General features: G+C 34.2%; 4 protein-coding genes across 13 annotated transcripts; 3 read left to right on the top strand and 1 right to left on the bottom strand.

Moving 5' to 3' along the window:
• Positions 1 to 514: 514 nt before the first annotated feature.
• On the top strand, positions 515 to 2,745 carry LOC129295486 (plasmodesmata-located protein 7-like). Its single transcript, XM_054934012.1, has 3 exons — positions 515 to 1,417; positions 2,132 to 2,242; positions 2,373 to 2,745. The coding sequence occupies exons 1-3, from the start codon at positions 697 to 699 to the stop codon at positions 2,378 to 2,380; spliced, it is 840 nt and encodes a 279-aa protein (XP_054789987.1). The 5' UTR covers positions 515 to 696; the 3' UTR covers positions 2,381 to 2,745.
• Positions 2,746 to 6,139: 3,394 nt separating this feature from the next.
• Positions 6,140 to 7,750, top strand: LOC129295480 (15.7 kDa heat shock protein, peroxisomal-like). 2 transcript variants are annotated; one of them, XR_008589580.1, is made up of 3 exons: positions 6,140 to 6,442; positions 6,547 to 6,905; positions 7,154 to 7,750. XR_008589580.1 is itself a non-coding variant. In XM_054934002.1 (2 exons), exons 1-2 carry the CDS (start codon positions 6,304 to 6,306, stop codon positions 6,828 to 6,830), a joined length of 423 nt encoding a protein of 140 aa, XP_054789977.1. In that variant the 5' UTR covers positions 6,140 to 6,303; the 3' UTR covers positions 6,831 to 6,983. The 2 variants fall into 2 exon arrangements, 1 of the variants encoding a protein (XP_054789977.1); XM_054934002.1 differs by lacking the exon at positions 7,154 to 7,750 and having other exon boundaries at positions 6,547 to 6,983.
• LOC129295479 (ADP-ribosylation factor-like protein 8c) lies at positions 7,197 to 9,760 on the bottom strand. 7 transcript variants are annotated; one of them, XM_054933997.1, is made up of 7 exons: positions 9,493 to 9,760; positions 9,297 to 9,381; positions 8,684 to 9,061; positions 8,563 to 8,595; positions 8,323 to 8,444; positions 7,468 to 7,629; positions 7,197 to 7,355 (listed from the first exon to the last, which is right to left on the bottom strand). In XM_054933997.1, the coding sequence occupies exons 3-7, from the start codon at positions 8,744 to 8,746 to the stop codon at positions 7,238 to 7,240; spliced, it is 498 nt and encodes a 165-aa protein (XP_054789972.1). In that variant the 5' UTR covers positions 8,747 to 9,061; positions 9,297 to 9,381; positions 9,493 to 9,760; the 3' UTR covers positions 7,197 to 7,237. The 7 variants fall into 7 exon arrangements, with proteins under 7 accessions (XP_054789972.1, XP_054789976.1, XP_054789969.1 ...); XM_054934001.1 differs by having other exon boundaries at positions 8,563 to 8,591; XM_054933994.1 differs by having other exon boundaries at positions 8,684 to 8,765.
• Positions 9,761 to 12,338: 2,578 nt separating this feature from the next.
• On the top strand, positions 12,339 to 20,787 carry LOC129295487 (chaperone protein dnaJ 10-like). 3 transcript variants are annotated; one of them, XM_054934013.1, is made up of 11 exons: positions 12,339 to 12,699; positions 12,830 to 12,941; positions 13,248 to 13,307; positions 14,021 to 14,103; positions 14,233 to 14,392; positions 15,169 to 15,298; positions 15,639 to 15,797; positions 19,112 to 19,290; positions 19,383 to 19,463; positions 19,601 to 19,762; positions 20,281 to 20,787. In XM_054934013.1, the coding sequence occupies exons 2-11, from the start codon at positions 12,855 to 12,857 to the stop codon at positions 20,380 to 20,382; spliced, it is 1,203 nt and encodes a 400-aa protein (XP_054789988.1). In that variant the 5' UTR covers positions 12,339 to 12,699; positions 12,830 to 12,854; the 3' UTR covers positions 20,383 to 20,787. The 3 variants fall into 3 exon arrangements, with proteins under 3 accessions (XP_054789988.1, XP_054789989.1, XP_054789991.1); XM_054934014.1 differs by having other exon boundaries at positions 12,339 to 12,703; XM_054934016.1 differs by having other exon boundaries at positions 12,339 to 12,744.
• Positions 20,788 to 26,151: the final 5,364 nt, after the last annotated feature.

Raw genomic sequence — 26,151 nt, 5'->3', positions numbered from 1 at the left:
AGACTCTTTTACAACTCTCAAGAACTTTAACTGGGTAGGCCTTAAAGCCAATATCTTTCACAGTAGTAATATATTCAATGATAAACTCATGAAAGTTAAAGAGATGGATAACTCTAGTCTTTTCTGGAGGATGTTACATTACCGTGACTGTTACTGAGAAAAGAGCTAGAAAAAGCACTAGTCTGCTATTTGTTTACTGCCTACTTTTCTAACAAGTTTATCTTAATCGCCAAGGTTTCAAGTTTTTCAACCAATGATAGTTTCTTTTTTTCTTTTTGATACCTATCACATGAAAAATATCAACAACAGTTCATTGTTTGCTGCAGCATAGCATTACTATATTATTATATGATCACTTAACACATAGAATTCTTCATTGAAAAAAAAAATGAAAAGATAATACATCAGTTTAAAAGAAAACAATTGAGACACCGCAACGTGAATTGAAGTTTTTTAATCATTTATATGAAACGGGCAAGCCATGGGATTTGCCTATATAAAGCAACTCATTAAACAAGCTCACGGGTCCTTCTTCTTCACTTGCAATATTCCTCCATGAAAACTGCTTCCAACCTCACCAACACATTTCACTCTCTCTCATGTTCTCCTCCTTTTAGATAGTTCCCATCCATCTTTCTTCACACACAAACAACATAAACACACTCCGAAACACGTACATATATCGACCTAATTAAAATGGCCCAAACAAGCCCTTTCTTCCTCGTCATTACCATTATTCTCTGCTACCTCCTTGACCCTTCAGTCTTAGCCTCAACTGACTCCTTCCTCTACGGTGGGTGCACCCAGCAACAGTTCATTCCCAACTCACCGTACGAGTCAAACCTTGACTCGCTACTCACCTCACTCGTCAACTCAGCCACTTACTCCACCTACAACAACTTCACCATCATCGGCTCCAGCGCTCAGGACGTCGTCTACGGCCTCTACCAATGCCGCGGCGATCTGTCCATGCCCGACTGCGCCGCCTGCGTGGCCCGCGCCGTCACGCGAGCCGGCGTCCTCTGCGAGCAGCGTTGCGGCGGCGCCGTTCAGCTCGATGGCTGCTACGTCAAGTACGACAACGCCACGTTCTTAGGCGTCGAGGACAAGACGGTGGTGCTGAAGAAATGCGGACCGTCCGTCGGATACAACTCGGACGCCATGTCGAGCAGGGACGCGGTCATGTCCGGGCTGGCGGGTTCGAGCGGTCCCTTCCGGGTGGGCGGGTCGGGGAAGGTGCGGGGTGTAGCCCAGTGTACGGGGGATCTGAGCTTCGCGGAGTGCCAGGATTGCCTGGGGGAGGCGATCGGACGGCTGAGAAGCGATTGTGGGACAGCGGATTATGGGGACATGTTCTTGGCTAAGTGCTACGCTAGGTACTCCACCGGTGGGTCCCACGGTTACTCCAAGGCCCACGGTAAGGCCCATTTAATCACGCTGCCTCTGCAAGCCGCCTTCTTCTTCTTCATCCTTCCCCTCTCATTCCTCTTCGTTTGATCCAGCAAAACTCGTGGGTTCGTGAAGTGAATGGTTATGCTTTGTATCGGTGTAAAAAAAAAAATGTCATGTGGGTTGAGTGTGAAACCAAGAAAATTCACCAAAAGCAGTGAACTGAACATTGTCTCATCATTTTCTTTTTATTGTCTCACATCATCGTCAATCAACTTACATAACGATAGTATTAAAAATTGGGTGTCAGTTAAATTAATAAATTATTAAATTAATATCTTGATTGATTTAATAAAATATTTTATTTATAATTAATTTGATAACTATTCAATAACAATTTTAGCCATTAATCTTTGAATCGATACATTGAATAATTCAACTATCAATTTAATTTTCAATTTCAATGGAATTTTAAATAATTCAAATATTTTATGTATTGTTCCATTTCATTTTATAATATTCTCTTGATAGCATCTTGATTTGAGTGATTTTTTTTTGGGTAATGTAGCTTCTTGATTTGAGTGGTTTTTTGTAATATATAACGTTGGTGTCGATCCTCACCTGTTGAAACATACATATACCAACGTATGTCTTATCATTAATTAGCTGGTTTTGGATATATTAAGATGAATAGTGATATGTTAATTAGTGTTGTAGTGTTGATTGCTGTTACGTGATGCAGAGAAATCAAATGAAGGAGAGAAGACATTTGCAATAATCATAGGATTATTAGCAGGAGTAGCCATACTTATCATTTTCCTTGCTTTCTTGAGGAAGCTTTGTGAAGATCGCGGTAAGTACTGATCACACACTTTAATTTATCTCTTCCTACCTATTTTTCTTTTATTAAAAAAAGTGATGCACCATTGATTACACTAACTTTATTTTTTTAAAATTCGTTGGTTTAATCATTTCCTATGCAGGTAAGTAAATCAAAGAAACAATAAAAGATTGTCAAGCAGCCCATTTATCGGTCTCTGCCTTCTATGATTCTGCTTTTGGTGGCTACTTTTTTCTTTACTAGCTTTGTCAATTTGTCATCTTCCCATTTTTTTTAAAAAAATAAATTTGAAGAGATCAGATTAAAGAGATCATGGAGGCACATATTGGAATGAATGCAAAAGAAGAAGAAAAAAAGATGAAGGAAAGCGAGAGATCAAAAGATTCCATAATTTGCCCTCCCACTTTAACAAAGTGGCGTGTATCTTTGTGTATTATATATTATTATTGTAATATTATTATCATTAATATTCTTTAATCTTTAATTGTAAAGTTGCATGACACTTATAATGTCCACCCTTTACCGTGTATCACTGGTATATGCGCCTCTCTTCATCTTTTTGGGACATTGAATTTTCATATGATTCTCCTTTTGCTTTCTAAACATGCCTTTTTTCAAAGCTTCTTTAAAAAGTAATAGAAAATATTTATTTGTTTTTTCCCATTAAATATTGCTTGTTCAGCTAACCTGAACGCTAAGTTGTAAATTAGTTGATTAATCTTAAAATAAGATAATATAACTCTTAATCCTTAATTTTTTTTAATTATTAATTTAGTCACTAAATTTTAACTTAGCATAACTTAACCTTTATAATTTATTGTTTTAAAATCCAAACCAATCTAAATTCAAATTAGTCAACGTACTTCTAAGAAAATTTGATTTTTGGGACACTACATGCATGTTATGTGTATTTAGCCTTCAAGATTTAATTTTTTTTATATGTATTTGTTACGTACATGTACTACATAATATATTTAATTATGAAATATAAACATACAAATATACAGCTCAATTTTTCTCTTGTACCATATGTATCGGCTGTCATAAAGCCAATAAGCATTCATCTTCCCTTCACTTGTGAATATTTACACATTTTTTGTAAAAAAAAAAATCACTTCAGCACAATCATCATTTGCAATCCCATTGCCATCCTCATAGTCTTCCCTCTTGTAACAAGAGGTTCTATAATCAAACACCCCTTGTAGTTAAAGGGGGAAAAATTTATGTGTGTGTGGATTGTTGTGTGAAGTATGATGAGTGTACAAAAGGCATGCACATAGAATTCCCTATCCTGTGGGACAGGGTTAGCTAGGTTATTGAAGAAAAAATTCTTTAAATCATTTATTTGAGAATTACTTTTAAGTAAAAAAGCATGGCGAGTAAGTAATTTTTTTTTATTAGTTCAATTAATCTAAAAAGTCAAACTTATTCTAAAATTTTGAATTCAAGTTCTAAAATATTTACTCACGTTAAATAAAAAAAAAACTAGCTTTTACTCTCGGTGCATTATACGAGAAGTTTGCATTGTTTGGTCTTATAGAAGATTAAATGAAACTGGAGTATGAAGAAACCCTTCATGTAAGGATTTTGAATTTCTGATCCACAGATCATATCACTATCCAAACTCACTAAATCTCTAGCTCGGAGTTGGATTCTCTTTGCAGCCATACATTGTCCTAAGTCCTAACAGCTTCATAAAATATCAGTGCTTTAATTGCAGAAAAAAATGAGTAGCATTAGTATAATCAGTTTATTTTTAAGTCTCATATAATGACGTTTTTCATAAAACATACCAATATTTTACAGTACAACAAGTGCATATCATAGAATTGCATGATGTGAAGTGACAACATCTTTTTTGTCACCAACAATAACTTAATTATGTGTCCAATCAAACTCTATACATATTTCAGTGTTCAATATTGTTAGTGGTTAGTGGATAAGAAAGCGAGACAAGACAATCTAATTGAATCCATCCACTCGAGATCCTAATCCTATGACACAAAAGACTAAAAAAGTGCCTCAAGAAAACTTGGACTGTAAAAGCCCTATCAACTTTTACTCCTTCCTTTGTTGTACTGTGCTATGTCTTTTAGCCAAGCATCCTTGAATAACGAAATCTGTGGACTAGCCTCCAGATGAATGCCATCCAAAGCTTCACAATTAAGCAATCACGCGTGTACAGATTTTCATGCTTCAATAGTATTCTCAATAAAGTGTATCTCACCAGACATTCATTATTATTCTCCCCACAAACTGCAAACTGACAAACCCACACAAAGTTCTCTCTTTTTCTTAAGGAAAAAGAAAACATGTCTTCACAATGTGTTTTGGATAATGTGAAAAAAGTTTTACTTTTCTACCAAAGATGGTGTAAAAAAAGAAGAGAGTTTTGACATTTTTCTAAATCAAAAAAAGTTGTCTTGTGTTAGTGTATTCTTTTCACCCTACCTTTCCTCTTCCTTTCAGACCCAATATCTTCAGAATTTATTTTCTCTGAGCAACACGTCCTTTTGTTGCCAAGATGACAAGCAAACTTGACTAGACTTTAATGAATTAACCAAGCAATGAGAAACCCAACGTAAAACTGAACTAGGATATAGCTATAAAATTAAGCACTCGTTAAAAATTTGAAGCAGAGCAAGAGTTAAAATCGAATGAAAGTTAACTCTAAAGAATCGTTCTTGATCTGAACATTTTTAAATGTTGTCATGAAGGAGAAAGGAGTGGTTAGGAAGTGGAAGGTGACCCTTGTATATCAGCATTGTGCAGAGGCTTGTAATTTGTAAACGAGGGGAAGCCTCAGAATCACATTCACATGGCAATACAGAGCTTTCTGATTTCAGACACGTTTGCTTTAGGCGTATCTATCCACAAGGTAATACATGTGCTGATTTCTGATTGGTTTTGGTCATGATGCAACTCTGATTAATTCGGTGTAAAGAGGTTTGATGTGTACAGGCTCTTTGGATGTTGCCTACCCAAGACAAGTTTTGATATTGTCAATATAAAAACAATGTGATTAAAGATCTGTTTGGGACACTTCCTTCTATCAAGTGCCTCGGCTTGAAACGATAAAACATCACAGACAAAAAAATATCCTAGGAAAATTAATCATTTGCTACCTATACTTTCTTTTTTATTAAAAAAAATTACATGAGTTAAATCATAGAAGCTTATCAAAACTAAATGTAAAATATTTACAAATTGCTTACTAACAATCAAAAGATGGACCTGATTCAAAAATCTTGTGAGTTATGGGCCAAATTCTTACCAATTAGACCAACATTTGTTGGTGCTACCTATACTTTTGATTTGGTTAAAATACAATGTTAAATTAAGTTGATATAACTCAATCTTTTAACTATATAAAATTATAAAGATTAAAATTATTTTTTTCAAAGTTAAATAATGTTTTAAACAGAAAAAATTGTATGAAATGAATTTCTTTAAATTAAAATTTAAAAATTAAGTTTTAATTAAATAAAAACTATAAAAAGTGAATTATATCGAGTATAAATTTTAATTGAGTCAAAACTATATGATGAGCAAAATGGAAGGAATCTTTTACTACCATCATAGTTTCAAACAGTTGGAATAGAAAAGGTTCTATTCTCATTCAAGTTCAATAGCACCCAATAATACTTGAATTTTGTTCAATTATTTGAATACCAAATAATTATAAAAAATTAAGTTTATTAGAAATAAAAATATTTTGGCCCAAAAACAAGTGTTTATGAACGAAATCGATTAAAAAAACCCAATACCATTCCCACATTTCGTTTAAAGCCCAATAATGAGTAAAACCCAAAACCCAAATCAGATAGTAGCCCACTAAGTAACCTGGTCTGGTTCTAATTTCAGTCTCGAGAGCGCACCATGATTCCTGAACCATCATGTCGTCTTCTTGTCAACGTGCCATGCATATGCGTCAGACAAGATCCGGGGAACATTCTGGATAGTCGCGATTACTCCTATAAAACCCTTGACCTAACTGAATTTCTGTAGTGTTTGAGCTTCTTCCTTATCTTTCCGGGCAGGTCTACTATCTTGGGCTTTTCTAGGATTCAGATATGGCCGACAGCTTATTCGGGTACCCTTTCAGGCGCTTCTTCTGGAGCCCTCCGATTTTCCGAGAATGGTCAGGATCAGCAGCTCTCATGGATTGGCTTGAATCTCCTTCTGCTCACATCTTCAAAATTAACGTTCCTGGTACCTACCATCATCTTACCCTCTTCAATTTTGATTATTCAACGTTCCTGATGGCGTTGGTACTGATTCAGTAATGTTACTGATCGATTTGTTGATTTGAATAGGGTTCACCAAAGACGACATAAAGGTGCAGATTGAGGATGGGAATATTTTGCACATCAAAGGTGAAGGTGGGAAAGATGAGCATCAACCGAAAGACTCTGTCTGGCATGTGGCTGAGAGGGGAACAGGAAAGGGTGATTTCTCTCGCGCGATTGAATTGCCAGAAAATGTTAAGGTCGATCAGATTAAGGCACAGGTCGAAAATGGAGTTCTCACTGTAATTGTTCCTAAAGATGCTCCAAAATCGCCTAAATTGCGAGCCGTTAATGTCACCAGCAAGCTTTGAGCGATGGAGACTCGGGCTATTGAGATCATCATGGTTTGAGAATATTGAGGACTTAGATAAACTAAATCCTATCACGTGCGTAATCTATTGCGTGTTGTAATTAAGAATGAAAGTGTGATGAACAATAAAGATCATCTAGTCTTTAAAGTGGTACTTTCAACCTGTCTTAAACGGCTCCTCTTATGCTGTAATTTATTCTCATTTGGCTTATTTATAAACACTAGAATTATTTCAAAGAGAAGTGACCAGGTGGATAATGTCATCTGTTTTGTGGTTGATTAAGAACAAGGCATGAAATGCACTGATAGTTGGTCACTTTACAGGAACACTACTTCAACAGACCATAACCACCAGATACACATCAATTCTTAACGACCAAAACTGAAGAAAGTGGTCAGGACGAGGGATCATTTTGCAAATCGGGAGTGCTTGATAAGCCAATTAACGACAACATCGATGTTTATGGAATCCTTGCAAGAAATCATGTAGCAGCAGACCTCTCTGTCTTTGATTGACTCAAGTCCTCTGAGATGATTCAAGATGAAAATCCAAAGAATCTTTCAGATACATACAAGAGATGGAAACTGAACTGAGCAACAATTCATAGAGCAAGTTCTATCAAGTTTTCTGAACTCACAACTGCTCTACCAATGCTTGTTTGGATAGTGCTTCTGACTTGTCAATTTTGTTCCCAAGAACAAGCAAAGGAATCTCACTCATAGAAGGTTTCATCAGGAGGTCATGTAACTCACTTTTAGAGACAGGAATGCTGTCCCTATTAGCAGCATCTACAACATACCTGTCTTTCAATTCATCAGTTGAAAAAACAAATCTTTTAGAAAGGGTATAGTACTCAAGTGTTAAAAAGTTATGTCCACTCTAATAAGCAAACCATAATAAAGACAAAACCATTTTCTGCCTGGGCATGTTTAGCAGAAGTCAAACAACAGTATGAAAAAAGCTGTGAGATCGGCTATGCATGCATGAAACTACTCTAGGATTTCCTAATATGATGTCTGAGCTTTGACGGAGCATTAGACCCTTATAACAATGCAGTGAGACATTCCTTACCAGCTACCACCCACGTTTCATAGCAAGGATCAGTCGTTCTAATAGATTAAGCTTTTAAGTTAACTGGCCCTTGACATAGGTGATCAGTACACATGTACAATTATGTGCTCACTAGGCATATGCAGGGATCATTCAATCCTGTAGAATGGCGTCTCAACAAAGAAAGGGATGAAATGGCAACCTACTTTAAAGTATCTTGAACAAAAATTTGTGCAGTGAAGTGACAATTCATTTCTCTCCAGTCTAAATTCTCATGCAATGGAGTTGCTGTTAGTACTCATACGACTAGTATTCTCTCTTCCGGGCCAATTGTGCTCAAGTTCTAAAATTAGGAGCTATTATAGTTGAAGGAAAAATTATGCCTTTTATATTTATATGCCTGTATGTGTCTGCAAAGAGAGTATTTAGAGATTGGAAGTACACAATAGCAGAAACACCACGACAGTAACGCTCCCACATTGTTCGGAATCTCCTTTGTCCTCCTAGGTCCCAAAGCTTTATTGTGACATTTCCCTTTGTCACTTTTCTCATGTTGAACCCTATCTGGGTTTCACAGTAGGAAAAAATTTCTGTTATACAATGTTCAAATATGCTCTCTCTCTCTCTCTATATATATATTTATTTATTTATTTTTTTACTCAAAATGGGAAAAAATACTTACAGTTGGAATCATATCCTCACTGTATCCTCCTGTCTGGTGAAAATGATCAAATGATTGATGTCAAAAATATTGTTATTTATCAATAAGCAGCGAAAGAAAATCAGGATTTGCTCCAACTCACAGCAATTGCATTGACTAGTGATGTCTTCCCTGCATTCTGAAGACCTACCAGAGACAGTTCCATCTCCTGCTTAAAAAATAAGCTGATACAGAAATGTAGAAAAATTATAGGGATTTGGAGGAACCAACAAACCAGTTGTGCTATCCATAAAAACACAAGTCAATGAAACAAAATAAACACAGATACACACACTGTCCCTCATAAAAGTTTATGGATAGATAGATGAGAAGAAGTTATTCAAATGCCACTGCGATAAGGGAGCTTGGATGAATTTCAAGTTGCAGGAGCCGCTACAGGACTTGTGCCTCTTACAAATTGTATTTTTTAGTGTTCATTCTACAGTTGTGGATTTGATCAACTTCACAGCAATTGTACAACCTACAAAAAGGATATAATTTGATTCTGTAGGACAAAATTTTTTCTGTCACATTGGATGTTGCTGACATAGGTGTGTTCACATACAAGCTAGCAAACCACCTTGGAATTGTAAAATAGAAATAAATAACAAGCAGGGAACTATGAATATTTTTTACACATTGATACCAGAGGTTCTTCCAGCAAGATAAAGGAAAAATCGGCGATCGAAGGAAAGGATGGGCAAGAAACAGCTTACCTGCGGAGCCAGGTGAGAAAAGAATCCCAGAGACCCATTTCATTAAAAGGAACTGAGCTTGAGCCTTTGAGGACAGATTCTGAATCTGGCAAAACAGCAATATAAGAGAATCCCTCAATCTTTTTCCCCTTTCCGAAAATGCAAGATGGAAAAGGTATGAAAGTAGAGGATAAGGGAAGAAAACAGGAAGCTTCACCGACTAGGAAGGTAGTGCACAACTCTCTGACTTCGCCGACTAGACGCTAATCACTTTCTGTCGTTGCTATCCTCTGGTCTTTTGCTGCCACAACCGCTCTGTTCTGAATATTCTGCATGCTTTGTTATGCTCCTTTCTAAGCAACCTTCATGGCCTCATGTGGGAGAAGGCACTCGGCAAACAAACGTTAATCGATATTAGTGTTTTGTGTTAAAAAAGCATGAATTTATGTGAAATATTTTTTTCTTGAATTAAATTGAATCATATATTAGAATGCTGTGTGGCTTTATGGAGATTTCATGTTTATTTTATAATATTAATTATTTTTATATTTTCATTGAACATAAAACTATAAGCCTTAATCCAAATTCCAAATTCTAATTCTCACCTTAGAGCTTTGGTCCCAAATCATTGGATTCCAAACCCTAGAACTTTGAACCATAAGGCCTTGTTTAGTACGAAAGCCTGAATTTAGAGGGATTGGTATTAGGATATTGATATTGAAATTGGTAGTGGGAATAAGACTTTAAAATTATATTTGGTATAAGGTAATACTTATAAAGAATAATTATTTTTATTTTGTTTTACAATTAAATATAAAGTATGAAAAGACTATACTACCCTTAAAATAAAAAAAAATGGAACACCTTCTCGAAAATCATGGCAGCGCAAGCTCATCTTCTCCATTTCATGACTGTGCATCTTTTGAGAGAGGGAGATTGAGTTTGAACCTGTGAGAGATGGAGACAAAAGTGATTCTGAGATCTAAATGACAGTGTCTGCAAGATCGGCGACGGAGAATGCAGTGATGGTTGCGAGATCCAGAGGTCATGGCTGTGAGATCTAGAGGTTGGCAGTTGTGAGATCGAGGGAAGGAGAACGCAGTGATGGTTGCGAGATTCAGAGGTTGTGGTTGCGAGATCGGAGAAGAAGAAGGTGTTTGCGTTGGCCGGTGGCTGCAAGATTGGAGAAGACAAAGGTGGAAGGCCAGATGTGTAAAAAAATTGAGGGTATTTTGATCTAAAAAAATTCAATCTCAGGTTTAAATTTTCAATCCCACCTCCCTCATGGGTTTCATTAATCCCGTCTATATGAGTTTCATTAATCCCGTCTGCATGAGTTTCATTAGATATAAGAATTAAAGAATCCATCATACCAAACATTGTATCTGTGAGTTTCTTCAATACTAGTCTTAGTCCCAACCTATCAATACCTCATACTAAACATAGCCTAAATTCCAAGCCCAACGTGTCTAACCAATTTTTTTTAATATAAGGCAATGAAAAAACCATATAAAGAAATCATATCAGGTCATATATAAAACTATAATGTTTTGACAATTAGGAGGTATGTTGTCAAAAATCATAATATCAAAATTATCACTTGATATGAGCTAGAAAATTGGCATATTTATTTAATTTTTTGTAAACATGATCAATCGTAATAAAGTCTTTGACTTTCTCAATGACCACCTAGAAAGGGTGATTTTCAGAGTTATCACATTTTAAGTTTGAATCTTTAAATTCTATTTCATTTACTTTCTCCATTTTAAATTATAAGACACTTGTAGATAAAAATTTCATATACTAATAAACTTCATTAAATATATCTAACAACCTTATCTTTTCAAAATAAAAATATAAAGTTCTAAAAATACCTACATTTAATATATTGAAAAGAGAAAGAATTAAAATTAATTATAGATAGAAAAATAGTAATATTGAAATTGACACATTTAATGAAATTTTAATTTATCTAAAATGTCTTATATTTTAAGATGGAAAAACTCTTTCAAAAATATTTTATAATTTGGGATGGAAGGGGTACCTTATATCCTAAATTTTGCTCTTTGGGTCATTATTCCTAAATGTTAAACCTTAAACCTAAACACGCGTCTTAATGTTAATAGTTTATCTTGAATCATAAAACTATAAACCCTGCATCCAAATCCAAGCCTTAGAGCATAAAACTCTTAACTCTACCCCTAACTCTTGACTCCAAAACCCTAGCTTTGAATCTTAAATCTTAAACCTTCAATCCCCTTGTCCCATCCCTAACCATCAATACTAAAGCTTAAACCATACTTAACTCCTAACTTCAATAAAATCAAAGCCAACTCCTAAACTCTTATTACAAAACTGGAATTTAAAATTTCAAACACCAAATCATACGTCATAAGCACTTTTGAGATGAAACTAATGATTGCACTTACAGTTCAGAACTTTAGGTAAAAATAGATTGAAGCGTTTAAGTAAAAAACTGTGATGGAAAAAAAGGGTATATAATTAAAAGTCATGCACCATTTCTATCACCGAAGAGCAAAATAACAGAAAATATCAAAATTATGTACGATTATTTAAAATTAACCAACAACCAATGCAAGAAAATGACTTATACTTTTTTTTTTTTTTACAATGAAACCCTTAGAACAACGGAAAGTGATAAAAAAGAAAGAAAGTGTAACTTATAATAATACTGCATCTTGTTTTAAATATTTCCCCTTGTCCATTCCATCATCCATCAATCCATCAAAAAGGAAATCCTAAAATTAACGGTATAAATTTTACCTTTCATTTATTTATCAGTTTAAATACTAAATATAAAATTTATAATAATTCACACTATTTATAAATAATATAACTTTTATAAAAAATATACAATCACCTCTCCAAAATTCTATCCATGGAAGCGCTAGTTCTTTTTCTTCTTGTTGGCTTAACAAATAAGGAATTTAGCAAAACTAAATTATAATTAAATACGCGTATTATCTATTCAAAGAACCAAACACGCCCTATATAGTCTTTCGGGGAAGGAAAGAAGCCTCCTTCTCAAAAGTGGAAAACTGGAAATAGTACATCCTCGAGGCCAGGGCGATTTATTCCGAGCCACAAGATAACAAAATACACCGTCTCTTTGTGATGACTCATAGGCGATGAAGCTTGTCGGAGTCTTTTAAGAGTGCTCGAAGAAAGGTAAAAAGGGGAAGTCGACTCGCCTCACGGTGTCGAGGATTTGACCGCAAACCTTCGTAAAACACAATGCCCAAGCAAACTGGGAAAGGCCTACTCTCTTAACGAGTTGCTCTGAAAATCTTTACACGACGGTGACGGAGGTGAAAATTCCGACATACTTCACATCATCGTTCAAAATAATTACGCGATTGTCGCAGTCAACGCCAGCGGCTCCCGGCTTGTGACTTTGGGCGTGGTGGGTACGGAATAGGAATCTAATTCGTGTTACCTGCTCTGATTTGTGCGTTTCTATTTGTTTATTTTCTGCTTGTATCATTTGTTGCCTGGCCTGTGAAGATCTGATCGTTCCCGGCGTTATCTCATAGGGGAATATCGATCACCCACCTTGAGATGGTGAAGGATACCGAATACTATGACGTGCTGGGAGTCAGTCCCACGGCAACTGAGGCCGAGATTAAAAAAGCTTATTACATGAAGGTGAGAATCTGTCTCGTGGATCCTTTACCTTGCTGTGAATAAGCTGATTCTGTTGTTTTCACCAATAATTTGGATTTCTTAGAGTTACATAATTTGCGAGCTATGTAAAACTTATGTAGATCCGTGTTACCTCAACTAATCCGCCTCAATAGGTAGAAAATAGCATATTTGTGGACAGGATATGCCGATATGGGGTAATGGTCCGTCAGTCTCAGTTCTGCCACATTGAACGAACTATGACTAATTAGTATATTGATATTTCTTTTTATCTCGTGTTATTTATTTCTCTTTGTCTTGGGCTTGCAGGCACGGCAAGTACATCCAGATAAAAACCCCAATGACCCTCTCGCAGCACAAAAATTTCAGGCAAGACTGCCATGTTTTACTTCAAACCTATAGCTTTCGAGGATTTGTGCAGCAAATCCTTCCCCTGTTTGGAAATATGTGCGTGTCATGAGTTGGAGTGATAAGAAAATTGTTACTTCGGGCTTGGTGAGTTGGTTAATTGGATTGTGAAAAAGAATTCATATGGAGGGTCCAAAAAACTTGTAATTAAAAGCTCTATTGGAAAATGTGAAAGCCTTTCTTTTTTCACCATTATTATCCTGTCTCTTTCCATTCTTTTTATATTGCATAATTGTATTGGGCGTGCCTTTAGCGGTGCAAGATATCAATTTTTATCATTCTTTGGGCATAATTAGTGTTTAAAATGGACCCAGATATTGGATTAGGTTCATATTTATAAAAAAAAAAATATGTACTTTAATTAATTTTACCTTTGTGGTCCCTCAATGTTGAATTGTTGGTGGCATTCAACAGCAGAACTAAATGTTTTGACGTGAATGAATTTTTTATTGCCCTGTTGTTTCCTATTGCTAAATTGCCCTGTTGAGGTAAGTGCAAGTGTGGCTTCAACTAAATATGTTATATTCTCCAATGCTGAATTCATGCTGTTTCTCTCAATTTAATATCTGGCTGTTTATACCATTCTTTCATCAATTTGTGTTGCCTGGATTGTCCTGCTGTTAATCAACTTCTGATGCCATTAATGTTTTCCAATGTTGCTAATCTGTTTTTAGGTTTTGGGCGAAGCTTACCAGGTTTTGAGTGATCCAAATCAACGACAAGCTTATGATACTCATGGAAAATCTGGAATCTCAACGTTAGTTTTTATTTTTTATTTTTTAATTCTTAACATATGAATGAACTATTTTGAATATCAATGTTTACAAGGTGTGCCACATATTTGGTCTTGTGCTGATTCTGAGCTACTCTGTTCGTCTCATTGCAGTGATGCAATTATTGATCCAGCAGCAATCTTTGCCATGCTTTTTGGCAGTGAGCTTTTTGAGGAGTACATAGGCCAATTAGCCATGGCATCAATGGCATCAATGGATATCTTTAGTGAGGGGGAAGAATTTGATGCTAAAAAGTTACAGGAGAAAATGAGGGTACATATTTTTACTCTTTCTCATCATTTGACGTCATGACTGCTTTTAGGTGATCACCTACATATTCTCTGCGATGAGGAATCTATATGCATAATAAATTATTACTTGTTTTGTTGTCCTATTGTGTTATTGGAGAATATTTTATCACCCTGTAGCTTGACTAATTGTAAACGAATAGAAATAGTGGCTGAGACAATTGTTGCTTGAAGTGTGTGCCATAGACTTCTAACCTGTTTAGCTTCCTCACCATCGCTTCCCACTAGTCTTGCACATTTGAACTTCATGCTGTAGCCTCTATGTGCACGGTGGCTGTAGTGTTGGTCTATCAGTTGGGCAACATCTGAACCATTTTTTTTTTTCAATAAACAATACTAAACACCCCCAAGCAGCAAACCTCAAGTATTGCTCCGTAGACTTCTTGAACGAATTGGTGTGGTGTCAAATTTTGGAGATTTTATGATTCCATTTGACATGCTGAAGATAAGAATATTTCATGCTTTGTTATAATTATAGGGACGTGTCTACTTGTATGGATGAGTAGAAGTTATTGTGCAGTTTGAGTTGTCATCTAGATGTGTGAGAAATTGCAGCTAAATACTCTCTAACAACTGCTATTCTTATTGGAATTTCGGCTTTATGTAAGCAGGAGCTAGTTCGTTGTTTAATTTTTAATGATTTTCTTTCCACTGTTCTTCTGGCAGTTTTTTATTTTATCTTTCATTAGGTGCATTTTTTTATATTCACTGGGTGTTTTGACAGTTTCCTTCTTCCTTCAGGTTGTTCAGAAAGAGAGAGAAGAAAAGCTTGCGGAGATACTTAAAAATAGACTAAACCAATATGTCCAAGGAAGCAAATTGGAATTTACCAAGCATGCAAAAGATGAAGTGTCACGACTATCCAATGCAGGTACTAGGGCCTAATGGTTCTTCCAAAATTACAGCGAATTCCATGAGTTAACAAATGATGTGGCTTCAAGTGACATGTCAAGAATTCAAGGTTGCTGCATATTTGGATTGCCTTTTTTCATTGCAAATATCAAACTAGGATTGCTACGAATGATTGAAATTAAAGCATATTGTGTTCCGAAAATCAATCTATGTTTTGAAAATTGACTGTACATGACATGGGAAAAGCTTAACTTGGCCTAAATATTGAGTTTTTGTATAAATTTGTTGGAGAGTGTCTTCCAAAATCTTTTGCTGATGTACTGAGGTCCTTGCTGAACAATCTTTTGTTCATCCTACAGCTTATGGGGTTGACATGTTGAATACCATTGGCTACATATATTCAAGGCAGGCAGCGAAAGAGCTAGGGAAGAAAGCAATTTATTTAGGTGTGCCTTTCATTGCTGAGTGGTTTAGAAACAAAGGACACTTTATCAAATCCCAAGTTACAGCAGCTACAGGTCAGAAAATTTAGCGGCTTCAACACTTTAAAAATTTACTTGCTGTGTCAAGATAATTTATTGATTCCAGTCTCTTGTTAACCTTCATATTATGTCTTGCAATTCTATAATTTTTTTCCCTTGAACTTTCCACTTCCAATATTTTTTGTGTTATTATTGTAACTTTCCACTTCCACTTGCTGTGTCAAGATAGAAAACTTTGTAAAAATTGTAAGGTGATCCCTGGAGATGCTGTAACGACACAACATAGGGTCCTAGTCCTTGATGTGTGTATTATGAGTAAAATCCAAAAACGTCGACAAGTAGTAACACCAAGGATTAGGTGGTGGCAATTAAAAGGTGAGAAGCAAGATATTTTCAAGCGAAATCTTTTGGATAAAGGAATTTGGGATTCTCAGGGAAGTGCTAACATCATATGGGAGGATATGGCTAAAAAGATACGGGAGGTTGCAAAAGTAGTTTTGGGAGAATCGAAAGGTCCTGGTCCGAGAGATAAGGAGTCTTGGTGGTGGAATAATAGTGTACAGGACAAAATCAAGTATAAGAAGAACTGTTTTAAAGCCATACATTTGTGTAACAATGAGGAAAATTGGGAGAGGTACCGTATGGCTAAGAAGGAAACTAAGAGAGCTGTGGGTGAAGCTCGTTCTAAAGCTTTTGAAGAATTTTATAAGAACCTTGAGACGAAGGAAGGAGAGCAAAATATTTATAAGATTGCCAAGAGTAGGGAAAGAAAATCAAGAGATCTAGAACAGGTAAGGTGTATTAAGGATGAAGAGGGAAGAATTTTAGTTACAGATGATGAAATTAAAAATAGATGGGAGACTTATTTTTCTAAACTTTTCAATGATGGAGAGGATTCATCTAGTAACTTGGAGGATTTAGTAACTGGTGAAGGAGAACAAAATTTGTCATTCTATCGAAAAATACGTGATAAGGAGGTAAAGGAAGCTCTTAAGAAAATGGCAAATGGTAGAGCTAACGGACCTGATTGTATATCTATCGAAGCGTGGAAATGTTTAGGTGAAGAAGGGGTGAGATGGTTAACTAAGTTATTTAATGTGATTTTACGGTCCAAGAAAATGCCTGATGAGTGGAGGAGAAGTACATTAATTCCTATTTATAAAAATAAAGGAGATATTCAGAATTGTACTAACTATAGAGGGATTAAACTCATGAGCCACACAATGAAATTGTGGGAGAAAGTAATTGAGCACAGGTTGAGATTGGAGACAAGTATTTCTGAGAATCAATTTGGTTTTATGCCAGGTAGATCAACTACAGAGGCGATTTATCTACTAAGGGGATTAATGGAAAAGTATCGTTGTAAAGATAAAGATCTACACATGGTTTTTATTGATTTGGAAAAAGCTTATGACCGTATACCAAGAGAAGTGCTTTGGAAAGCGTTGGAAAAAAAGGGAGTACGGATTGCTTATATTAAAGCCATACAAGATATGTATGAGGGGGTAAAAACTAGTATAAGAACGCCTAGTGGTCAAACAAAGGATTTTCCTATAAAGATTGGGCTACATCAGGGATCATCTCTGAGTCCTTATTTGTTCAACTTGATTTTAAATGTTTTGACGGAACATATTCAAGAGGAAATCCAGAAATGTATGCTCTTCGCGGATGATATAGTTCTTATAGCAGAGACAAGAGAAGAGGTTAATTGCAAACTTGAGTTATGGAGGAGGACATTGGAGTCGAAAGGTTTTCGTCTGAGTAGAAGTAAGACGGAATATTTATATTGTAAATTTGATAAAGGACTATTCGAAAATAATTTGGAAGTGAAATTGGGAGATCAAATTATACCTCAAGTGGAAAAGTTTAGATATTTGGGAGCCATTATCCAAAATGATGGCGAAATCAGTGGAGATATTTCACATAGAATTCAAGCTGGGTGGTTTAATTGGAGAAAAGCTAAAGGAGTTATTTGTGACCGTAAGGTGCCTAATAAACTTAAAGGAAAGTTTTATCGTACTGCTATCAGACCGGCAATGTTATATAGTAGTGAATGTTGGGCTCTAACGGGACAGCAAGAGCATAAAGTTGGAGTAGCAGAGATGAGAATGTTACGATGGATGTGCGGACATACACGTAAAGATAAAATTCGAAATGAGCACATACGTGAAAAAGTGAGGGTGGCACCTATTGAGGAAAAAAATGGTAGAAAATCGGTTGAGATGGTTTGGGCATGTACAAAGAAGACCAAGGGAGGCACCAGTGAGAAGAGTGGAACATATAACTTTGAGTCCGATTAAGAGAGGTAGAGGAAGGCCTAAGAGAACACTCTTGGAAGTTGTTGAACGTGATCTCTTAATTAATAATATTTCTAAAAGCTTAATAAATGATAGAGCACAATGGCGTCTTGCAATCCATGTAGCCGACCCCACCTAGTGGGATAAAGGCTTGTTGTTGTTGTTGTTGTTGTTGTTGTATTATTGTAACTATCATGAACATGGACAACAGATGTTGTATTACTGTAACTACTCTTCTTGCAAATTGCTTTATTGTTGGTTTATTTTTCAATTCGAAGCTGACCTACCGTTTTGAATCCTAGATAGGGATAGGCAGTGCTTGGCTTTTTTTTTTTTTGTTTTTTTTTTTGGCCCCTCTCTCATTTGCATCTAGACAATTGGTCCTGGATAGCAATAGACCCTAAAGTCATGACTCAACTAGATTTTGTGTAGGAATAAGTGAGCTCTCTTTCTCTGTCTCCCCAGCAATCATGCGGAACAAATAATTCTATTCCATTCTCCTGTTCTTTACAGCCAAAATTGCTGTCTTTTTGGTCCTGCCCTATGTTGGTCTGTGTTTGGGTGTGGAGAAATTATAGGCCACACCATCTCTTCAGTTAGGATGCATTTCACCTTATCCATTAATTGATGGTTGGATCTATAAGGGGCAGGCGTCTTCCTTGCATTGGTAGTCTCATTGTAAAGTATGCTCTCTTGGAAATCAGGTGGAAAAGATGCTTAATGAATTACTTCTGTTTAAGATCTCACGAGGCCATGGCTTATGTTCTCTTTCCAGTACTCATTTTGCTTATCCTGTGGATGGAAATACCTATATGCCTTCATATATGGACAAGATGGCTTTCTATTTTCCTATGCTATGGAAGATTTTTCCCCTAATGTTGTCTTGAAGGTGCTGTCTTTGTCCAGTTTAAAATGATTTTTGCATTTTTTCTGGGGCAAGGGATCATAAACTTTCCTACTTAAGTATATATGGTTGCAGACCTCATTTTTCTCTTCTATGGTTAGAGACTAGAGAGGGTAGCTGATAAATATTTTTTCTTCATTGTCGTTTAGGGGCAATTGCTTTGATCCAGCTGCAGGAGGATATGAAGAAGCAGCTAACTGCAGAAGGGGACTACACTGAAGAACAGCTTGAGGAATATATGCAATCCCACAAGAAATTAATGATTGACTCATTGTGGAAGCTTAATGTAGCTGACATTGAGGCTACTCTTTCCCGTGTCTGTCAGATGGTTGTTTTCACTATTCCGTCATCACAATTTTACCTGGCATAATACGGGGTTGAATCCTGAGTTTAATTTACATGATCTGTGTTCTACTTTAGGTTCTTCAAGACAATAGTGTTAAAAAAGAAGAACTCCGTGCACGAGCTAAGGGGTTGAAATCTCTTGGTAAAATTTTTCAGGTATTTCTTTTCCCAATTCCTTGTCTCCGAATTATAGCTGCTTACTGATGATCAATTATTTCTGAAACTCAATTTGGATGTAGGGTTAAGCTGCTTAATGATTGTGAAATAATCTTGAAAATGCTCTTGAAATGTAGGGAGTTAAGACAGCCGAAGGGAATGAGAATGAAAATGTACCAAATAAACCAGGAATACATAAATTGAATGGTAGTGAAACGAGTGATGACGCATGTTCTCCTGGTACCTCTAAAAAATGTTCAAATCCTGATCTTTCACCACACACTGACTCTCTGTCTCAGGTACATCCATTCCTATATACTTGTCTTGCTATGTCATTCTTCATGCAAATTAGGGGAAGTTTAGGCGACCCTTTCTTTTATCAAAACATCTTATGTATATGTTCTTTATCTTTTATTTTTTTAATATAGTTGATATATATGCAAAAGATTGGTTTTGCATCCAAGATACCTTTAGCCTAGGACAGTTCCGTTTTGTTAAATTCCTTGTACAAGTGGCTGACTTTCACATCCGTGAATCGATAATTTTGATAATTTCAATAAAATAGGACTTGTACCTGTACGTATTAAATAAAGTCCAAATTTCATACCAAGTATGAAATTCCTAAATGATCCAGTATCTTTTATCCTGGTATTTTTAATACCTGAAAATGCAAGATACCAATCCAATTCATTGAAAAAAATTTAAAATGACTTTCTTTTTTTTAAAAAAAAATACATCTGAACAATGATGGTGTAAAAAATCTTAACCTCATAATATTGATTTTTCCCGTTTTTCTTGACTTGATTGGATAATGCAGAGTCCCTATGTGGAGGCCCCTCAATTTCCAGGCTCGGACTTCAACTTCCCTAGGCCAACCGCACCCCCTGGTGCCCAGAGACTTCCAATCAACAGGGATTGATGATAGATTTTGATGCTCCTGTTTGTGTATTTCTGTCTTGGCCGGTATTGTATCTATAATATGTATATTTGGTTCGATCTTATTCTTGAGATTAGGTTTTATAGATTTGCCTTGTGGATTATTAGGATGATTGGGAATGGATGGCCTTATTTTTTCTTATGGCTGAGGTGGCCTTGTTATTAGGACCTCCTTTTACGGAGATGCCATGATACATGGATGCTTCTATGAATCTTGTGTGGTACTAAGATTAATTATGTACGAGATTTTTAATTAGTGAATTTGAAGTGAATGTCGATCTTTTGCAAATAGAAGCATCACTTGTTTCAGACGTAGTTATGGAACGCATTTGTATAGGTCCACACTCTTTTATCTGCTATTTTCCATTAGTGATGGATGAATTTTAAATTTTAAGTATGTTGATTATCTGTCTTATGTTTCTATTAATAGATATGCAGTGTTGTTTTACTTTTATCCTTATTTGTTGTTATAACAGACTTTACAAATAAAGGAATGATAAATTACAAGTCACTTGAGTGGCCGAGTCAGGCCAGCTTGGAAATTACTGTTGTAATGAGGATACGTGGTTTTGACTGTGGCCTTTCGTTGTTACTGTTGAACATTGATCAATAGTATTGTATACTTTTTTAAATTAAATGTCAACACTTAGATGTCTTTTATATCGTGAGATCTTTTTCAGACGTAATAGTTTTATAGTAAGCAAGTTGAGACTGCGTGGAATGACAATCAAGCAAACAAATGCACACGCGGTGCAATATGAAGGCAAATATTTTTATGTTGTGTTTAAATGAATGGAGATTTGAATTTATGCAAGATTTTCTATTTGGATATTTGAAAATTTATAATTTAGGTTTGATGCAAATTCATTTCTTATAATTTTTTTTAGAATTTTAATTTTTTTACCATATTTATTTGAAATTCTAGTCATTCCATCTCTCTCTCTCTCTCTTTCTCTCTCTGTTTTTTTTTTTTTTATTGTTGATGTTTCTGTCACTCACCATTTCTTTCATTTGGTTCTAATGTCTGTGGTGTGTGTGTGTGTGTGTGTGTGTGCTGTTTTTTTTTTTTGGGCCGGCGGTTCTTATGTCTCGCTAATTGGAGATAAAAGATAAACTTATTGCTCTAAATTTTCGTTTTCAAAAAAAGAAGACGAACAAAATAAGGCAATCAAAACAAAAGGAACAAAATAACTTAAATAAGGGAGTCAAAACAAACCCAACACATATAATGTGCATTAAAGATTCAAGTACACATCCGATTCTTCAGCACGTGCCCTAACCCTACAACACATGGAACCTAGAAAGAGGCTTTTAAATCATCTGATACTGACAATAATACAACAAATGTATTACCAGATTCAACTAGCAATTTTTTTTTTGGGAGTGACAAAATGATGACAAATGGAGAGGAATAGTAACTAAAAAGCAAAGTGCTTCTCAAATACATCGTTTTTTAAAAAAATGGTCAAAAATTCCATTTTAAATAGAGATATTTCTCCCTCACATTAGTCAATTTTGTCGTAATGATTCTTCCCGTTGAAGAGTCCAACTAGTTTAACGCGTAATTACATAGTAATCCTTTTCAGCCAATAGAGAAACGATTAAAATGGCAGAAACGTGAATAACAGCAAGAGAATAATAAAAAGTAGCCAAATTTGAAAAACAGGAATATTCCTTAGCCGACTTTAATAATTGTAATTTCAAAATTTAAAATATCCCATCATGTGCTTCTTGCTTTCACTAATCCCTGGACCATGGAAAGCTCAGAGTCGCTCTCAGGAATGTAAGCAAAAAAACAAGAGGTGTGTCTTGTGATTGGCTCCACAATCATTAAACTGTTAGGATTCTTGATCAATTATCTTCTCGACAGCGACGGGGTAACTCCATCTGTGTCTGTTATTTTTTAAAAAAGAATTATTGTTCAGATTATAATTCCAATTATGCATATGTTTTGCTTTGTTTCTGGTTCATTAATTTTGAAGAAACAACAAATCATCAGCAAATTAATATCGGTTCGGTACCGTGTTAAAATATAAATTTGATAATAAATTGTACTTTTGTAATTTTTTTATAAGTCATTTTTACTAATCTCTCAATATCAATACAAAATAAGTAAAAGTAATAAAAGTATGAAAAATTTCAAATATCCTCTTATATAGCAAATATAAAAAGTGATGTTATATTATTTTTTATTTTTCATGAATGATAAATTTAAAAATATATTTTAAATATTACCTAAAAAATCACCACATAAACCCTCAATCCAAGCAATGAGGCTTATAAATTCAAAGTGTCTTTTCACCCAACAATTTTTTTTTTTTAACATGGGCCCTTCCTTAATCTTGATTTACTTTTAATTTGGATGACAAGAGAGATTGGGAGGAGAAAATACTACTTTCTTTGTTCAATGTTTACTCCTTCTGGATCACAATAAACGTCATAGTTAACTAATTCATAATTTAAAATATTGTTAGTTGAAACCTTAAATTTTTAAATGTACACATCTTTCATTTATATCTTCATTAAATACCATATATAAAAGTCTTGATAATAATAATTAAAATTTTAATACATAATTTTTTTTAAAAAGTGATAAATGAAGTAGGGGTATGTTTGGAAAAATAATTTAAAAGTTACCCAATACCTTATATTTTAAACTAGGTAAGGTTTTTTTAGAAGATGCATTATATTGTGATTCAAAAGGAGTATAAGGTATTTTTAATTGAATTTGCAACTTTAACAAGTTAGCTAATTTTTTTAAAATTATTTTTTTCATATTTATTCAGATTTAGTAGAATGTCCCAGTTAAAAAACCTTATTAATTATAGTTCCAATTAAGGAATTTAAAAAAAATCATTAATTTCACCTTGAAATATCATAAATATCTTTTTTTACATCTTATTTTAAAAAAATATCTTATAATTTTTAATAGAGGAAGCAGAAAATAAAACTTTTAAAAATAGACTCATGAAGTTAAATGAATGGATTTATCGAGAGATCTGCCTCTTGAAGCATTATCATTTACCCTATAAGTCTAAAGGGAGAATTTATTGTAAAAGAACAACTTTATTGAATAGAAGAATTTTTTAAACTTTTAAATCTCACGTTTTTTTGAGAGACTCTAGATATAAGTCTTATAACAAAATTCTTTTTCTCAACATAAATTAAAAGTTGAGAATATCTATGAGATATTGCATTACTGAATTCAATCTGAACATTCTCAGGTTTAAATGCAAAAGAAAAAAAAAATTTTAATGTAATATTTTCGTTTTTAAATTTTGAACTTTAAACATAACTTAACAGGTATAAATTCTTTTAAATCCATCTAACTATTATTGATATATGTGTATGTGTTTATATGCCTGTAAGTTATGTCAAGTGTAAATAAATTTGAGTTAACATAAAAAAATCTCATATTGACTAAAATTAAATTTAATAATTAATATAAAATAAAATAAAATAATTTATAAACTTGAGTTTTAAACTTGACTATATAAAATGTAATATTCTTCATTGTTTATTGCCCATTTGTTCTTCTATCAATTCCAAACAATTTGTTCTATTATTTGTTTCATTTTGTAATGCCAATCAAAACCTTGATATACATATATATATATATACTAATAATAATTGCATATCAGCCATCAAAATATATTCTACCCAGGTATAAACTGGATCTGAATCTTAAATATACATGCACGTTACACACGAAAAAATGCTTTCTTTTTTTCAAAATCAATTCAAAGGGCCACATCATGTTCAATTAGGTGTGCTGTATTTTTGAAAGTTATTGGAAGTAATGTTGGAAGAACGGATATGCACTGATGACCTGTTTTAGTTTTTTAGTTGATGAGTCATGTTTTCATGGGCCACAACAATGTCGGTGGCTACGTGGTCTCAAAATGTGAGTCTATTTATGGAAGCAATGTCGAATCCCAATTCAACTTTCTACTCCTAAAACGGCATCGTCCTGACCTACCCACGCCACATTATATTTCATCTTCTCGTCAAACTTGATTCCTTTTCTTTTTCTTTTTTTCTGAAGTTCTTAATTAATTGATTATTAAAAAATGAACACAAACATATAAACGAAACTGTGTGTACGCGCATTGGCCTAGTAAGCAAAAGTGCCAAACTTCTTCTCCACATAACCATTTCAAGTTTCAAGTTTTATTAAATTTATAATGATGTCTTAAATACTTAGCCAACAATCAACTTGATTGACTTGATTAATTTAGAATTGGATTGTAATGAAGACCAGGCCAATATTTCCGTGCTTAATTACAAATAGTAATTAGAAAACTTAATTGTTTTCTGAGATCTAAAAGTGTTCTTATTTCTTACCAACAAAGCATGAGACTTGGTAAAGCTAATCCACCCATTTTTACGTTTTTTAATAATTATTTGTATTTGTATTTATGAGTGTAAAATTTTAAGGATCAATTGATGTCTAATAAATTAATTTCGTTAAAAAAAAAAAGTTATGCAAACAATTTTGGACATGCATGCCAATAACTGAAACACGGGATACAACCTCAATTATCAGGCTTTTTATTATTTGCCACCTGCCATTCAAGTCGCAAGATTTAATCCGTTGCTTTCAGAGAAGTTTATATTCATATAATAAATATAAGTTATTTCCATAACTTTAAAGTAAATTGCCTTATTCATATTCAAAAAAGGAAATTGCATTATTCATATTTTATGTAATTAATAGTAATTGGATTAAAGATGGTTATTCATTTACTTTTATTGGCATTTGACCAACTTATTGAACATAATTCAAATCATCTTGGCATGTTCATGCATCTTGAACTTTGAGGAGGTCTTAACGAAATTATGTGATGTAATTACAATTGTTTGGTCGAAGATTTTTAGATTGTTATGACCAATAAAAGATTTTTAAATTGCTGCTGCTTGCTATTTATTTTAAATTAATTTATCCATTTACATGATTATTGTAATTGATTGCAAACATGATGGGTCTACCTTCTCGAATTTCTTTTAATTTATTTGATTCAGTTTTCTACGCCAATTTTTTTGCCCTCATTTTCAGTGCATCCATTTCACAATCCCAATTCTCTTTCTCATTCCTTTATTATCATATTTTGCTTTTCTTTTTCTTTCTTTTCCTTTTTTATTTCCTCCTTTCACTTTCACTTTCACTTTCTTTCACATTCTCAAGCGCAGATGAAATAAAAGGGGGAAAAAAGAAGCAAAAGCACCTGTTCCTCCATAAAACGACTCTCTCATCCATCTAAAATGGCTAAATCACACGCCATAAGTTTTCTATTTTGAATTAAGCTACTCCAGAATTTTAAATAGGTAAGAAATATTAATCCAATTCCCCCATAGAAATAACACATATGCGAAGAGAGAAAGTTGGGTACTTCGTCATTCTCTATGCTCTTTCCCATAAAAATTGAAAAAAAAAAATGTTTCAACCATAGGCCATAGATCACATTAAACTCATTTTCTCAAAAATCAAACTTTGTATAACATATTTGCATTATGGATGAAATTGAAATGCCATTTTATGATATAATTTAAATAAATAATTTATATTTTATTTTTTGTAGTATAGCAAATATCGAGTTTAAAATTAATTAATCTGTCAGTAGCTAATTATAAGAAAAAAATTATAAGCTATACTATAAGTTATTTTAAGAAACTCATTATTATTTGTTTCATTAAATATAATATTATAATTCATTGAACAAAAAACTATTTCATATAATCAATCACAACATTT

Source organism: Prosopis cineraria, unplaced genomic scaffold (assembly GCF_029017545.1).
Source record: "Prosopis cineraria cultivar Desert tree isolate PC_DT_omini unplaced genomic scaffold, ASM2901754v1 PC124, whole genome shotgun sequence".
In the NCBI taxonomy this organism is placed as follows: domain Eukaryota; kingdom Viridiplantae; phylum Streptophyta; class Magnoliopsida; order Fabales; family Fabaceae; genus Prosopis; species Prosopis cineraria.
This window is presented reverse-complemented; position numbering and strand designations above follow the sequence as displayed.

What these genes read in the sequence shown, in the direction of transcription:
- LOC129295486 (XM_054934012.1), top strand. Translation starts at nt 697, where the DNA reads ATGGCCCAAACAAGCCCTTTCTTCCTCGTCATTACCATTATTCTCTGC. An exon ending in CGGTTACTCCAAGGCCCACG is followed by an intron (nt 1,418 to 2,131) that starts GTAAGGCCCATT and finishes TACGTGATGCAG; the next exon opens with AGAAATCAAATGAAGGAGAG.
- LOC129295480 (XM_054934002.1), top strand. Translation starts at nt 6,304, where the DNA reads ATGGCCGACAGCTTATTCGGGTACCCTTTCAGGCGCTTCTTCTGGAGC. An exon ending in CTTCAAAATTAACGTTCCTG is followed by an intron (nt 6,443 to 6,546) that starts GTACCTACCATC and finishes TGATTTGAATAG; the next exon opens with GGTTCACCAAAGACGACATA.
- LOC129295479 (XM_054933994.1), bottom strand. Translation starts at nt 9,334, where the DNA reads ATGGGTCTCTGGGATTCTTTTCTCACCTGGCTCCGCAG. An exon ending in TTTCTCACCTGGCTCCGCAG is followed by an intron (nt 8,766 to 9,296) that starts GTAAGCTGTTTC and finishes TTTCTGTATCAG; the next exon opens with CTTATTTTTTAAGCAGGAGA. An exon ending in CACTAGTCAATGCAATTGCT is followed by an intron (nt 8,596 to 8,683) that starts GTGAGTTGGAGC and finishes CATTTTCACCAG; the next exon opens with ACAGGAGGATACAGTGAGGA.
- LOC129295487 (XM_054934013.1), top strand. Translation starts at nt 12,855, where the DNA reads ATGGTGAAGGATACCGAATACTATGACGTGCTGGGAGTCAGTCCCACG. An exon ending in TCGCAGCACAAAAATTTCAG is followed by an intron (nt 13,308 to 14,020) that starts GCAAGACTGCCA and finishes ATCTGTTTTTAG; the next exon opens with GTTTTGGGCGAAGCTTACCA. An exon ending in AGTTACAGGAGAAAATGAGG is followed by an intron (nt 14,393 to 15,168) that starts GTACATATTTTT and finishes TTCTTCCTTCAG; the next exon opens with GTTGTTCAGAAAGAGAGAGA.